This window comes from Syzygium oleosum, unplaced genomic scaffold, assembly GCF_021117445.2.
Source record: "Syzygium oleosum isolate NSW1041296 unplaced genomic scaffold, Sole_v2.1 Sole_v2.21, whole genome shotgun sequence".
In the NCBI taxonomy this organism is placed as follows: domain Eukaryota; kingdom Viridiplantae; phylum Streptophyta; class Magnoliopsida; order Myrtales; family Myrtaceae; genus Syzygium; species Syzygium oleosum.
Genome location: NW_026607505.1, coordinates 1,172,121 through 1,186,321, shown reverse-complemented (window position 1 = coordinate 1,186,321; position 14,201 = coordinate 1,172,121). Strand labels below are relative to the sequence as shown.

Here is a 14,201-nt window from a genome sequence, read left to right as displayed (position 1 = left end):
CACAGATCAAGAGATTAAGAGCCTGGTTGTATAAAAATAGTTTCGCAGCCCAATTGTACAAGCAAACACCAATTAGGTGCCAAGAAATGTGCTTATTAGCTCAAAGCCAAAAAAAAAAGAATAATTAGAAATGGTACTTTCTTATACGATAAGCCAATACACTCTTTACAATGGCCAAATTTCACTCTTCAAATATCACATATAGAATAAGGTATCGTCAACCATACTAAAGAATATGAAAGTTCAATGAAAGAATTTGTCCTATGTTCAAAGCCTAGCATTCTCTCTCTCTCTCTCTCTCTCTCTCTCTCCTCCGCCCTCCTCTATTCTAAGAGAGGTTGCACTCCGGAGGGAGGCCTTGAGGGAACCTCTTGGAGTCGGAGCAGTAGTTGTAGATCGTGTAATTCTGCTGCACCCACTTCAGCCTCCCATGGCTGGTCGTGTCCAGCTCCTGCGTGAGCCAAGAATTGCCATCGCTCGAGGCGGCGCCGGGCCCGCAGGACGACGACCCGGAGGACCAGATGCAGGCATTGGCGTTGAAGTTCCTGTACGACGCTGTGAACGGGGCTCGCGACCAGTCCGTCTTCACCAGCCCGCCTCTCGTCGGCCAATCGTCCGCGTTCCACAGGCTCGAGTAGATCCTCATCGGCTGGCTCCTGGGGAACGGGACGCCGCTCGACTCCGCGTTCTTGAATTCTCTGATCGGAGTGCCGTCCACTGAGAATCTGTAAAGCACGCACGCAAAAAGAGTGTGAATAGATGCCGCAGAGAAATGTGTACATGTCAGTGAGATTGCGTTTTGGGATCGTCCCGATTCTTACATGATGCGTTGCGGGTTCCAGAGGTTGGAGTAGGTGTGGAAATCAGCGGTCGGGTCGAACCAGAGATAGAATTGCTGCTCCCTGTTTCCCTTGCCTTGGCTGAACACGTTGGTGTGAAGAATGTATGGATCGCCACTCAGGTTTCCCAAGAACTCAAAGTCTATCTCGTCCCACGTTGACCCTTTTGAGGATAGCTGCAATGCATGTACACATATATCAGCAAAAGATTACAAACGGCTACGAACATATAGAGGCGGCAAAGCTTGAGCTTTTTTTTTTTTTTTTTGTGGGGGTGGCAGTGGATGCTAACATAGTATGCAGTGACAGTGCCAGGGAGTTTCCAGCGACTAGCTTGAGTTGCATGTCGATCTTGCCGAAAAGATATTCGTTCTTGGATTGGAAGCCGGAGCCCGAAGCCTTGTCGAGAGAGAGAGAGAGAGTGAGGAGATCACCATTGTTGAGTATCTGAGCTCTGCCATTCCCTCAGGTAATGTCAAACTCTTGGTTGAAGTCGCCAGCAAATGCAACCATCAAACTTCTGAGCAGAACGGAAGCGAAGAGAATTGCAAAGGCAGAAGAAGCCATGACGACAAAGCTAACGCTCAAAGAACCACTGAACTGAGACCGAAGGAGATGAGTGGCAAAAAGAGAGGATGCAGATGAATCCAGTTGAATGAGATGATGGGTGTTTGCGACTGTTGACACCTAAAATTTTTCCTAGCCATTTAGGGTTTAAATGTATAGAAAATGAGAGAGAGAGAGAAAGACGTGGGAGGAAGGGAAAAAGGCAGAGTTTCCCAGCAGCCGGCCACGTCCGAACTCCATTCGACGACCTCCAGGCAACGCCCTCGAGCCCGCGATTTCTTCGTCCACGGCGCCAATCTTCCGGTGAGTTTTTGGGTTCGATCCATTTCCCCGAGGATCCCGGCTCGGAAATGTTCCGAGGCGACCGGACTAAGTCCGATATATCTCAAGTTCGCCCTCTATTTGCCGTTTCCGAGCCGGGTAGGGCCACTTCCGACGACTGAGCTCGCGCTCTTCTTTGCCCCGATCGTTGCTCAGCCTTGCCCTGTCTCGGTTCAACCGAGACCGGGATGTGTCGTTCTTTGTTTATGCTCGTGGTGGATGCGACAGAACCGTTTTCTGAGTTGATGTCGAGCATGGCTTGTTCACTGTATTTTGAGTTTGGGGTGATTTCGTGTGCCGTTTGAGTGGAAGGTTTTCTTTCCAGCACTGCACACCATGTGCTTGCTGAAATGCATCAACTAGATCCGTAAACATTTTTTCTTGAGTCCGGTTTGCTGGGCTGTCGGGATGCATGTTGGTTTGTCATGCTTGAAGATGGTGTTGGGTTATATGATTTCCTGAACCGTACCCTTTACGGCAGATACTTTCATTGTTCCATATTTGTCCTTCTTTGTTCTTCCGTCTTTTGCGTGTTCTCTGATGATATAGCTGCGTATGTTGCCGTGTTTGGCTGGTCATTGCGACGGACGATGGTAAGATTCGCTAACTCTGATGGTTGGTTCGGTAGCGAGAAATGGTGTCATTCTTGTCGAGCATGGGATGTTGTTATTGTTCTTGAAGTTATGGCGATTCAGAACCAGTGTGTAGCGTTAAAAATTTTCTGGGTAGCGAGAACGCGAAGAAAGTGTCGGAGGAGTTCTGGGATTGGAAAATCGGCGGAGGAGGGGTAAAAGTAATTAACTTAATGGGCTTAGTTAATTATGGTGGACTTTAGGGCTCATTTGAGTTTGGTGAACTTTGGTCTTAAATGAAGTTTTGTAGATATGGGTTGGATTTAACTTTTTTAAGTGATCTTGGGCTTAAGTTTTAGTAATTTTGGGCTTGGTTTAGCTGGTTGACCTTGATCTCGGTTAAGTGGGCTAAAATCTGGTTTTGTAGTGGCCGAAATGGACTCGTTTTTCCAGTAAGCCCTTTCCTTTCTTCAAGCTTTTGGCGTCCGAGGACTCGGCTCAGAAAGACCCGGGTTCGGTCCCGGTCTGGACAGGATCCGCATACCCGACCCGGGTCCTTAGTATTACAATATTACAATATTATTTTAATATTAAAAAAATATTTTTAATTAAAAATTTAAAAAATTTAAAAAACTTCGAAAACCGAGAAAATAGTAATTGGGCTTTGGAATTGCCTTTCTTGCCCTTTTTGTGTGATTAGTGTCATGTTTGATTACATGTTGTTAGACTCACATTTTGAATTGCGGGTTTAATTTAATCTTGCATGTGGTTGATTAGGCATGTTAGGTTCATATATTGGTTGTTATTTTTCATTTTTAGCGTGGCTAGGTGAAATCTTAAGCTTTTTCGATAGGCTGCTCGGTGCGTTAGTTTGAGAATTTTCAAGTTTAGGTATCGAAAAAGCACTAGTTAGATTGCTAATGTAATTAAGTCTCCGATCTTTAGAATCTCTGGTTTTCGCGTATATCGAAATGACACTCCCGCGTCTCGATTGGGATTTCTAGCCAACCCTTGATTATAGCTAGTGGCGACTCCAATGGGATGCTTCGTTTAGACAAATTTTCGTCGCACGAGGTATAAGGCTAGGGAGTGTCTCGGTCTTTGGATTGATGAACTATTTGGTTTGTTTATCAAACGAATCAATTAATGTTCACATCCCTCGACAAATACCTCTTGGCCTAACCGATCAGAATTTGGACGGGTAGGTCGCGACAGCTTGGCGACTCCACTGGGGAAGTTTGTTATATAAAAATAGTTTCGGCTTGCTAAAACTCACCGTACCAAACAATATTGATATCATTCAAATGTCATGAAAGACAACGTCAGAAGATTGTCATCAAGAAGAACGGTGGAGTGCATCTCTAGAATGGTGGATATGGGTGTAATTCGGGGTGCTAAAGAGGAAGAGTCGGACAATATGACGATGCCGACAACCATATTGGATCTGTCCTCCGAGAACTTTGTTTGTGAAATTGAGGAGGAGGAATTGAGGAGATGGCCGCCGAGTTTTTAAAAGTTATAGAAGCAGCCAATGAAAGCGAAGCAGTGTTTTAGACCATAAATGACGATGAAGGAAAACGTCTAAGCATTGATGCCGAGCCTTCAAACCTCCCCTTCAAGTCGCCATGGAGTGCATCTCTAGAATGGTGGATATGGATGTAATCCGGGGTGTTAAAGAGGAAGAGTCAGACGACATGACGATGCCGACAGCCGTATTTGATCTATCCTCCGAGAACTTTGTTTGCGAAATTGAGGAGGAGGAAGTTGAGAAGATGGCCGCCGGATTTTTAGAAGTTATAGAAGCAGCCAATGAAAGTGAAGTAGTGTTTCAGACCATAAATGACGATGAAGGAAAACGTCTTACCATTGATGCCGAGCCTCGAACCATGAAAGTCAACTGGGATAGCGAACTCGTGAGGTCAGCTCATAAAGACAGGGAAGTGATAAGTACGCTAGGTCAGCCTAGTGGGAAGTTTGACTATATGGTGAAGTACTCGCCTCCCCTGAACTTTTTTATTGACCCGAAAGATGTTATTCCGGACGGATGGGGGATATGGATGACTTACCTAGGTCGGAGGAAGAGATGGTTGGCATGATTACCCTCGTAGTGATCGATTTATTCATTGAGGATGATCTATGGACACACGAGGAGGCAGGTGTCGAACATGTAGTCATTGACCTTATGTCTGAAGAATTCAATTCCCTAGAGATCGATGATCGTGCTGTGAAGCCGGTAGTGATTGAACTTCCACCTGAGGATGTAGAGGATTTAATAGAAGTAAAAGCCCCGAGCTACAACCCCAAGGCAGTCCCTTGGAATTATAAGACGAACGAAATTGATGCCGTCACGCGTTTAGGCCGCTGTTATGCGCCTCCCGAAGCAGTTGAGAAGAAAGCCATCTCGGATGAAGAAGCGGAGCAATTCTTGGCAATTGTTAAAACGAGCGAGTTTAATGTAGTGAATCAGTTGAAGAAGATGCCTGCCCAAATCTCATTCTTGGATCTCTTCAAATCTTCTGAAAAACATAAAAACACACTGCTCAAAGTCCTTAATGAAGTGCATGTGCCAGAGAACATCGATGAGGGTCAATTAGAATAATTTGTTGGGTTCGTTTTACTAAAGGATAAGATCTTGTTTGCTGATGAGGATTTCCCTGTCGAGGACCGCAACCATACTAAGGCTCTGCTCATTTCCGTAAAATGCCGCGATAAGATGGTATCGAGGGTATTAATTGATAATGGGTTGGCACTAAATATTTGCCCTCTAGCCATACTCCGTCGCCTGTGGATTAATGAAGAGAAGATCCAGACCGCAAAGTCCACTGTTCGCGCTTTTGACGGCATGAAGAAAGAAGTTATCAGTAAGATTGAGCTCGAACTCCTGATCGCCCTGTCCTCTTTCTAGTCAACTTCTAGATTTTGGATATCCCTAGTGCCTTTAATTTTCTGATGGGACGACTCTGGATACACACTGCAGGAGTTGTGCCCTCGAGCTTGCATTAGAAGATCAAATTTATTGTAGATGGAAAGCTGGTTACTGTACATGGAGAGATAGATTTTAAGGTCTTTCATGACACTGTAATCCCGTCTATAGAGCCTGAGAGCAAGGCAGAATTGAGCTATTAGACTTTTGAGTTAGTCTCAATGATCCATGTGTCCGTTGGAACTATTATGCGAAGTCTAAAATTAGCCCAGCCGTTGGTAATGTTGAGCAGGGTGCTGCTTGAAAACGGTCATATCCCTGGGATCGGCCTGGGACTGTATGGCTAAGGCATTAGAGAACCCATTCAAGTTTCCAAAAGACACAGAAGGGCCGGCCTGGGTTATCATGGAGGCCATGGAGGCAATGGCTGTGGTGACTATGGAGGTCGAGCCAGTCTTGGGGGCCGTGGAGATTGTGGAAATCCGTTCGGATTAAAGGGAGGTCGTCAAGGTTTACTGCTACCCGAATTGAAGGAAATTTTTCCGAGGCCACCGAAGTTGCTTTAAGAAGAAGAGGGATCTGTTGTGGGCATAGCCAAGCTGTTCGAGGGAGAGTTCGCATGCGCCATCATAGACAGCGAGGAGGCCGAGTCTTCTGCCAGTGCCGCCAACTCTCCTAAGTAAGGATGCTGCTTTTCCTAATTTCATTTTATTTAGTCTATGTGTCTCCCTTGCATGGGAAGTTTTCGTTAGGTTTAAGCCACTACTTTCGTTTATAATCAAAGTCTCGGACTGCGAGCTGTCAGTCCGAGATTTTGAGTCGTGTAAACGGTCTTATCCTGTTAATAGAAGCATGAGCATGTTTCATTAAGGACGTGTGGAAGTACCCAAAACAGTCCTATGATGACGCTTGGAGGCCTGGACTTTCATACGTTTCCTAGTTTTCAAAGATCTTTAGGGACAAGGATGTCCGAGGATACGAGGATGAGTCCCTTGTTGTCTTGTTTTGAAAACTCTTTCAAAATGATTTTAAAATTAAATATATCATCAGTTGCAATAACGTTTACCTGTTGGATACTAACCTCTTGCATGACATTTGAGGCATAGCATTTCGCATAAGCATGATAGTCACAAATGTGGTTCGGATTCGCTTGACGAAAATTCTCTCGAGTCCGAAGATGGCGATATGACGATGAGCAGAAAAATATTGATCGAGATTGGATTCGTCATAAAGAGTCTAAACCGTTGACGGCAGAACAGACGGTCACAATAAACCTGGGTGATGTGGAGAATGTCAAGGAAGTTAAGATTGGAGCAGGTCTCTTCGAAGCTGAAGCGAAAGGATGGTTGCTCTTTCGAAAGAATACCAAGACGTGTTTGCATGGTCTTATGCGGATATGCTAGGATTAGATCGTGAAATCGTAGAATATGTTCTGCCCACTGATCTAAATATGCCGCCCAAGAAGTAAAGGCTCAGAAGAACGAAGTCTGAATTGTCGAAGAAAATTGAGGAAGAAGTTATGAAGTTGCTAAAAGTGGGCTTCATCGAAGTATCACACTATTCTGATTGGATCTCAATATTGTCCTGGTCATGAAGAAAGACGGACGAGTCTGGGTCTGTGTTGACTATCGTTATTTGAATTAAGCGAGTCCAAAGGATGACTTCCCGTTGCCTCATATTGATATATTGGTTGATAGTACCGCGGGGTTTGAGTTATTTTCCTTTATGGATGGATTTTCGGATTATAATCAAAATTCGGAAGAAAGAAGAAGATAATAATAAAACCTCCTTTCATTACCCCGTGGGGAACATTTTATTATAAGGTAATGCCTTTTGGCTTGAAAAATGCCGGGACAACGTATCAAAGAGCAATGGTCGTCCTGTTCCATGACATGATGCACAAGGAGGTGGAGGTCTACGTAAATGACATGATTGCCAAGTCTAAACATGGGGAAGATCACATCGAGATATTGTAGAAATTATTTGACAGACTTCGAAAATTTAAGCTGAGGCTTAATCTCGACAAATGTGTGTTTGGGGCAAAGTCTGGGAAGCTATTGGAGTTTATAGTTAGTAGTCGAGGCATTGAAATTGACCCATCGAAGGTTAAAGCCATTTGTGTAAAAACGGGCTTTTGGCTGGAGAAGAGGTCGTACCGTGTAAAAACGAGCTTTGACCGAAAAGAAAGCCATACCGTGTAAGAACGGGCTTTTGGCTAAATGAAGTCTCACCATGTAAGAATGGATTTCGACTGAAGGAAGTCTCATCGTGCGACAACGAGTTTTGACTAAAGGAGAACCTTTTGAAATCAGGGTTTTTACACGGTACGACCTCTTCTCCAGCCAAAAGCCCGTTCTTACACAAATGGCTTTAACCTTCGATGGGTCAATTTCAATGCCTCAACTACAAACCATAAACCCCAATAGCTTCCCAGACTTTGCCTTAAACACACATTTGTCGGGATTAAGCCTCAGCTTAAATTTTCGGAGTCTGTCAAATAATTTCTGCAATACCTCGATATGATTTTCCCTATGTTTGTACTTGGCAATCATGTCTTTTACGTAGACCTCCACTTCCTTATGCATCATGTCATGGAATAGGGAGACCATTGCTCTTTGATACGTTGCCCCGACATTTTTCAAGCCAAAAGGCATTACCTTATAACAAAAGGTTCCCCACGGGGTAATGAAGGAGGTCTTACTATTATCTTCTTCTTTCGTCCAAATTTTAATTATAATCGGAAAATCCATCCATAAAAAAAAATAACTCAAATCCCGCGGTACTGTCAACCAGCACATCAATATGAGGCAGCGGGAAATCATCCTTTGGACTTGCTCGATTCAAATGACGATAGTCAACACAGACCAAGACTCGTCCATCTTTCTTCATGACCGGGACAATATTGATGATCCAATTAGAATAGTGTGATACTTCGATGAAGCCCACTTTTAGCAACTTCATAATTTCTTCCTCAATTTTCTTTGGTAATTTAGGCTTCGTTCTTCCGAGCCTTTGCTTCTTGGGCGGCATATTTAGATCAGTGGGTAGAGCATGTTCTACGATTTCACGGTCTAATCCTGGCATATCTGTATAAGACCATGCGAACACATGTTCTACGATTTCACGGTCTAATCTTGGCATATTCGCATAAGACCATGCAAACACGTCTTGGTATTCTTTCGAAAGAGTGACCATCCTTTTCGCTTCAGCTTCGGAGAGACCCACTCCGATTTTAACTTCCTTGACATTCTCCACATCACCCAGGTTTATTGTGACCGTCTGTTCTGCCGTCAACGGTCTAGACTCTTCATGACGAATCTAATCTCGTTCGATATTTTTCTGCTTAGTCATTGTCGCCATCTTTGGACTTAGGAGAATTTTCGTTTAGCGAATCCGAACTACATATGTGACTATTGTGCTTATGCGGAATGCTATGCCTGAGATGTCATGCAAGAGGTTAGTATCCAACAAGTAAATGTTATTGCAACTGATGATATGTTTCATTTTGAAATTATTTCGAAAGAGTTTTCAAAACAAGACAACGAGGGACTCATCTACATATCCTCGGATATCCTTGTCTCTAAAGATCTTTGAAAACTAAGAAGCGTGTGGAAGTTCAGACCTCAAACATCATCATAGGACTGGTTTAGGTACTTCCACACGTCCTTAATGAAACATGCTCATGCTTCTATTAACAGGATAAGACCGTTTACACGACTTGAAATCTTGGACCGACGGCTCGCAGTCTAAGACTTTGATTACAAACGAAAGTAGTGGTTAAACCTAACGAAGACTTCTTATGCAAGGAAAACACATAGACTAAATAAAACAAAACTGGGAAAAGTAGCATCCTTACTCAAGAGGGTTGGTGGCACTGGAAGAAGACTAGGTCTCCTCGCTGTCCATGATGGCGCATGCGAACTCTCCCTCGAACAGCTCGGCTATGCCCACAATAGATCCCTCCTCTTCTTGCAGCAGCTTCGGTGGCCCCAGAAAAATTTCCTTCAATTCGGGTAGCAATAAACCTTGATGACCTCCATATAATCCGAACGGATTTCCACGGCCTCCAAGATTGGCTTGACCTCCATAGTCACTGCAGCCATTGCCTCCATGGCCTCCAAGATAACCCAGGCCGGCCCTTCTGTGTCTTTTAGAAACTTGAATGTGTTCTCTAATGCCTTGGCCATGCATTCCCAGGCCGGTCCCAGGGATATGACCGTTTTCAAGCAACATCCTGCTCAACATGACCGACGGTTTGGCTAATTTTGGACTTCGCATAATAGTTCCAACGGGCACATGGATCATCGAGACTAACTTAAAAGTCTGATAGCTCGATTCTGCCTTGCTCTCAAACTCTATATACGGGATTGCAGTGTCATGAAAGACCCTAAAATCTGTCTCTCCATGTATAGTCACTAGCTTTCCATCTACAATAAATTTAACCTTCTGATGCAAGCTCGAGGCACAGCTCCCGCAGTGTGTATCCAAGGTCGTCCCAACATAAAATTAAAGGCACTAGGGATATCCAGAATCTAGAAGTTGACTAGAAAGAGGACAAGGCCGATCAGGAGTTCGAGCTCAATCTCACCGATAACTTCTTTCTTCATGCCATCAAAAGCGCAAATAGTGGACCTTGCGGTCTGAATCTTCTCTTCATTAATCCCTAGGCGACAGAGTGTGGCTAGAGGGCAAATATTTAGTGCCAACCCATTATCGATTAATATCCTCGATAACATCTTATCGCGGCATTTTACGGAAACGAGCAGAGCCTTGGTATGGTTGCGGCCCTTAGCAGGGAAATCCTCATCAGCAAACGAGATCTGATCAAACTTTTCTAATTGACCCTCGTCGATACTTTCTGGCACATGCACTTCATTAAGGACTTTGAGCAGTGCGTTTTTATGTTTTTCAAAAGATTTGAAGAGATCCAAGAGCGAGATTTGGGCATGCATCTTCTTCAACTGATTCACTACATTAAACTCGCTCGTTTTAACAATTGCCAAGAATTGCTCCGCTTCTTCATTCGAGACGGCTTTCTTCTCAACTGCTTCGGGAGGTGCGTAACAATGGCCTAAATGCGTAACGGCATCAACCTCGTTCGTCTTATAATTCCAAGGGATTGCCTTGGGGTTGTAGCTCGGGGCTCTTACTTCTATTAAATCCTCTTCATCCTCAGGTGGAAGTTCAATCACTACCGGCTTCATAGCACGATCATCGATCTCTATAGTATTGAATTCTTCGAATGTAAGGTCAATGACTACATGTTCGACACCTGCCTCCTCATGTGTCCATAGATCATCCTCAACGGATAAGTCGATCACTACGGGGGTAATCATGCCAACCATCTCTTTTTCTGGCCTAGGTAAGTCATCCATACCCCCATTCGTCCGGAATAACATCTTTCGGGTCAATAAAAAAGGTCGGGGGAGGTGAGTACTTTCACCATATAGTCAAATTTCTTACTAGGCTGACCTAGCATTCTTTTCACTTCCCTGTCTTTGTGAGCTGACCTCACGAGTTCGCTAACTTTCATGATTCGAGGTTTAGCATTAATGCTTAGACGTTTTCCTTCATCGTCATTTATGGTCTGAAATATTGCTTCGCTTTCATTGGCTGCTTTTATAACTTTTAAAAACTCGGCGGCCATCTTCTCAACTTCCTCTTCAATTTCGCAAATAAAGTTCTCGGACGATAAATCAAATACTGCTGGCGACATCATCATGTCGTCTGACTCTTCCTCTTTAACATCTCGGATTACACTCATATCCACCATTCTAGAGATGGACTCCAACTTTTCTTCTATTGAGATCTCATCTCCTTCCTCGAAGTGCCCAGCTAGTACGAGTAACTCGTATAACTTAGGGACGTCTACTTTGAAAGTTTGCTTAATCACGCTCCTCTCTTCCCCAATCATGTTGACACCATCAGCATGGTTTGGCAACGGATTCTGTTGGACATTAGGTAGCGGCTCCTTGAACGACAAAATATCCTTATCTATTATGTTTTGAACCTTATGTTTAAATATTATGCAATTATCCACATCATGACCTTTCTCCCTCGTGTGAAACTCACAAAACTTAGATGGATCATATTCGGCGAACCTTTGACAATTATCGTGGGGGGGCTCCTTGGCTATCATCCTCCTTCCTAATAGCATAGGCAAAAGCTTTGATAAGGGTCTCGGCAAAGGGGTGAACTGCCTTGGCGGCCTTTTCTTGAACTCGTAATTCTGATACACCCCTCCTCGAAACACCAGCGGGTTTTGAGAAGATGTTGAGGGAGGTTTTGTCACCACTGGAGCTTGCATATACACCATTTCTACCTCCTTTTCTTTCCAACTTGTTTCTTCATTCAGCCTACCATCACGCATCGCTCTTTCCACTCTTTCTCCAATCTCTACTAACTGGGAGAAAACCAGGCATTAAGAACCAACCATTTTCAAATAAAAGTCATTGGGCAATGCTTTAAGGAAGACGTCCACCAACTCTTTCTCATCGAGAGGACAAACCTGAGCGGCCAAGGTGCGCCATCTTTGGGCAAACGCTCTGAAAGACTCACTCCTTTTTTTCTCAGTCCGAGTTAGCACTTTACGAGTTGGAGCTATTCGGTGTTGTATTTGTATTGGAGGATAAATGCTTCAGCCAACTCCTTCCATTTTTCCATCTTCTCTGTTTCTAGTAACACATACCACTGCAACGCCAGACCGGCCAGACTCTCTTGGAAAGTCTGAATCATCAAGGGAACATTCTGGGCGTACCTTCCCATTATGTTAAGATAGTATTTCAAATGAATTTTTGGATCTCCTGTTCCATCATACTTGCTAAAATCATGGATTTTGAACTTCTCAGGAAAGTTCATTTGCATGTATCGAGACAAATCCTCGATCACATGCTCTTCATACCCTTGCAATGCTCGTAGCTTCTCCTCTATCTTCGCGAGCCTCTTGTTATGCCCTCCTCCATATGGGCCGAAATGGCTTTCGAAACGGGATCGAGTTCTACCAATACGGGTGCAGCATTCAATGTCTCCCCAACACCATTCCTCCTTACAAACTCTTCTTCGGGATCGGGGGTAGCTTGTGGCGCGGCTTGATTAGCATTCGACGCCGCCAGCGCGACTCTAACTTCATTGGTGAACTACGTGAGCTGAGCAGTTAGCTCGTTGATCTTGTTGTCAAGTGCGGTGAAACGGGTGTTCTGCTCATCGATGTTCATCCTCACTACTCTTGAATGTATGCGAATAGGCGACCACCACGTAGCCGTAGTTTCGGGACTTGGTTTGGGGCTGACTTTGCTGCGGCTGGCAGCTTGACCTTCGACAGCGACCTGGGCGGATCACGAGGGAACAAGCGACTCCTCCTTGAGCTCTCTTTCTCGGCTATACCGTGGGGAGCTTGGACGACCCAAGATGAGAGGATCCTCACCTCCGGTGTCTCCGGACTCAACCGCATGGCGAAGAGGGGGAAGGGATTCACCCGGCCACCTCGTTATCGTTTGAGAGGCCGGAACACTCCCTTCCTAGACCCCTCAATCCACCATTCTTCTCTCTGTTTTCCTCTCCATCTCTCTCGGTTCTTCTTCCTCTGTTTTTTTTTTGCTTCCTGTTGCTCTTCGTTCTCGTTTGATAAAACCCCCCGGGCTTGTTTCTCCTTTAGGGGGGAATATTCTCTTCGTCCTTTTTGTCCTTTGAGCGACGCCTGCCTTGCTAGCAAGCCCGCCGATTCGTCCTTGCTGGCCGTTATCCCCGTTTGTCCTCTCTGTCTTTGTCTCTTCCACCTTTTGTCATCTCTGCGAATGTCTCTTCTCTTTGTGTCTGCGAACGTGAGGGAGAGGGAAAGAAGAGATGAGGGCTGGACCGAAATAAAAGAAGGGAAAGTGGGCTGCAAGTGGGCTTGGTGAAAAGGAAATAAAAAGAGAAATAGGCAAGGGAAAAGGCAAAGCCCGAAAAATAAGAGAAATGAGCAAAGGGCTGGGCCCAAACGAAAATAAAAAAAAAGGATCGGGGCTAGGGCTGATGGGCAGAGTTGCATTGGTCCGATATATATTTTTTAATCTTATCTCTATTTTGCACTAATTTGGCCAATTTATCATTTAAGCATTGATTTAACGAGGTGGGCAAAATTAGATGTCAACAGTGATGAGCAACGTTTCGAAGCAATGCCTATTTATATTGGGGAGGGTCAAGCAATCGAAGGTTCATTGATGCCTTGTGCGAAGCCAAAGGAAGGTCATCGGAAGGTCGAGGTTAGCTTAGCTGTACACGGTTGTTGCATGCAAAAGTTGCAATTTTTAATATAACGTACACTTAGCTGTCAAAGTTACACCTTTTGACTAAGACACAGATAGTGGTTGTGATGATCTCTCCATGCATTTGCACAACAACGTGTTATTGCTCTAACAATTTCAAGAAAACAATAATGATATCTTTCAGTGTCATTGTCAAAATAGGTACCAAAGGGTAGGTAATTATCAGCAGCTGGCGGCCATTAACAATAACAAGACAGATGAAATATTAAGGGGGAGGATCTCACCAAACTTGAATCTATAACTATTTTTGATCTATCTCGGGGTCAAATCGATTTGAATACCATGGGACTATTAGCATTTATCTATATATTTCTAATGGAGAGACAGTGATTGTGGCAGTTCCCATGAAAATTATTGAAATGCTTTGCTGTATCTCTCTAACTTTGCCTCAGTACAGTTAAGGAGGGTGGCAGCTTTTTTCTTTTTAAAAGGAAAATACATTCAAGGAGGTGATGTTCACACGCATATTATTAAAATAAAATAAATCACTACACAGTCAAATGAGAGGGCTAGCCTGTTCAGGATGATTCCCAGAAAATTTCTCATAACTTTTAGAATCAATATCACGAAACATCTCAAATCAGTGCACTTATAATAAATTTACCCTAAACTAATATTTTGACCACAAAAAACTCTCAAAATTGGTATACTTGTGATAAATTTACCCCAAATT

At 44.0% G+C, this 14,201-nt stretch overlaps 1 protein-coding gene across 1 annotated transcript; it reads right to left on the bottom strand.

Moving 5' to 3' along the window:
• Nucleotides 1-189: 189 nt before the first annotated feature.
• LOC115677399 (probable xyloglucan endotransglucosylase/hydrolase protein 23) lies at nt 190-1,260 on the bottom strand (the record flags this gene model as incomplete). Its single annotated transcript, XM_030600561.2, has 3 exons — nt 190-725; nt 822-1,015; nt 1,132-1,260. Coding segments are annotated over 3 exons (720 nt in total), but the record flags the coding sequence as incomplete, so codon positions are not given.
• Nucleotides 1,261-14,201: the final 12,941 nt, after the last annotated feature.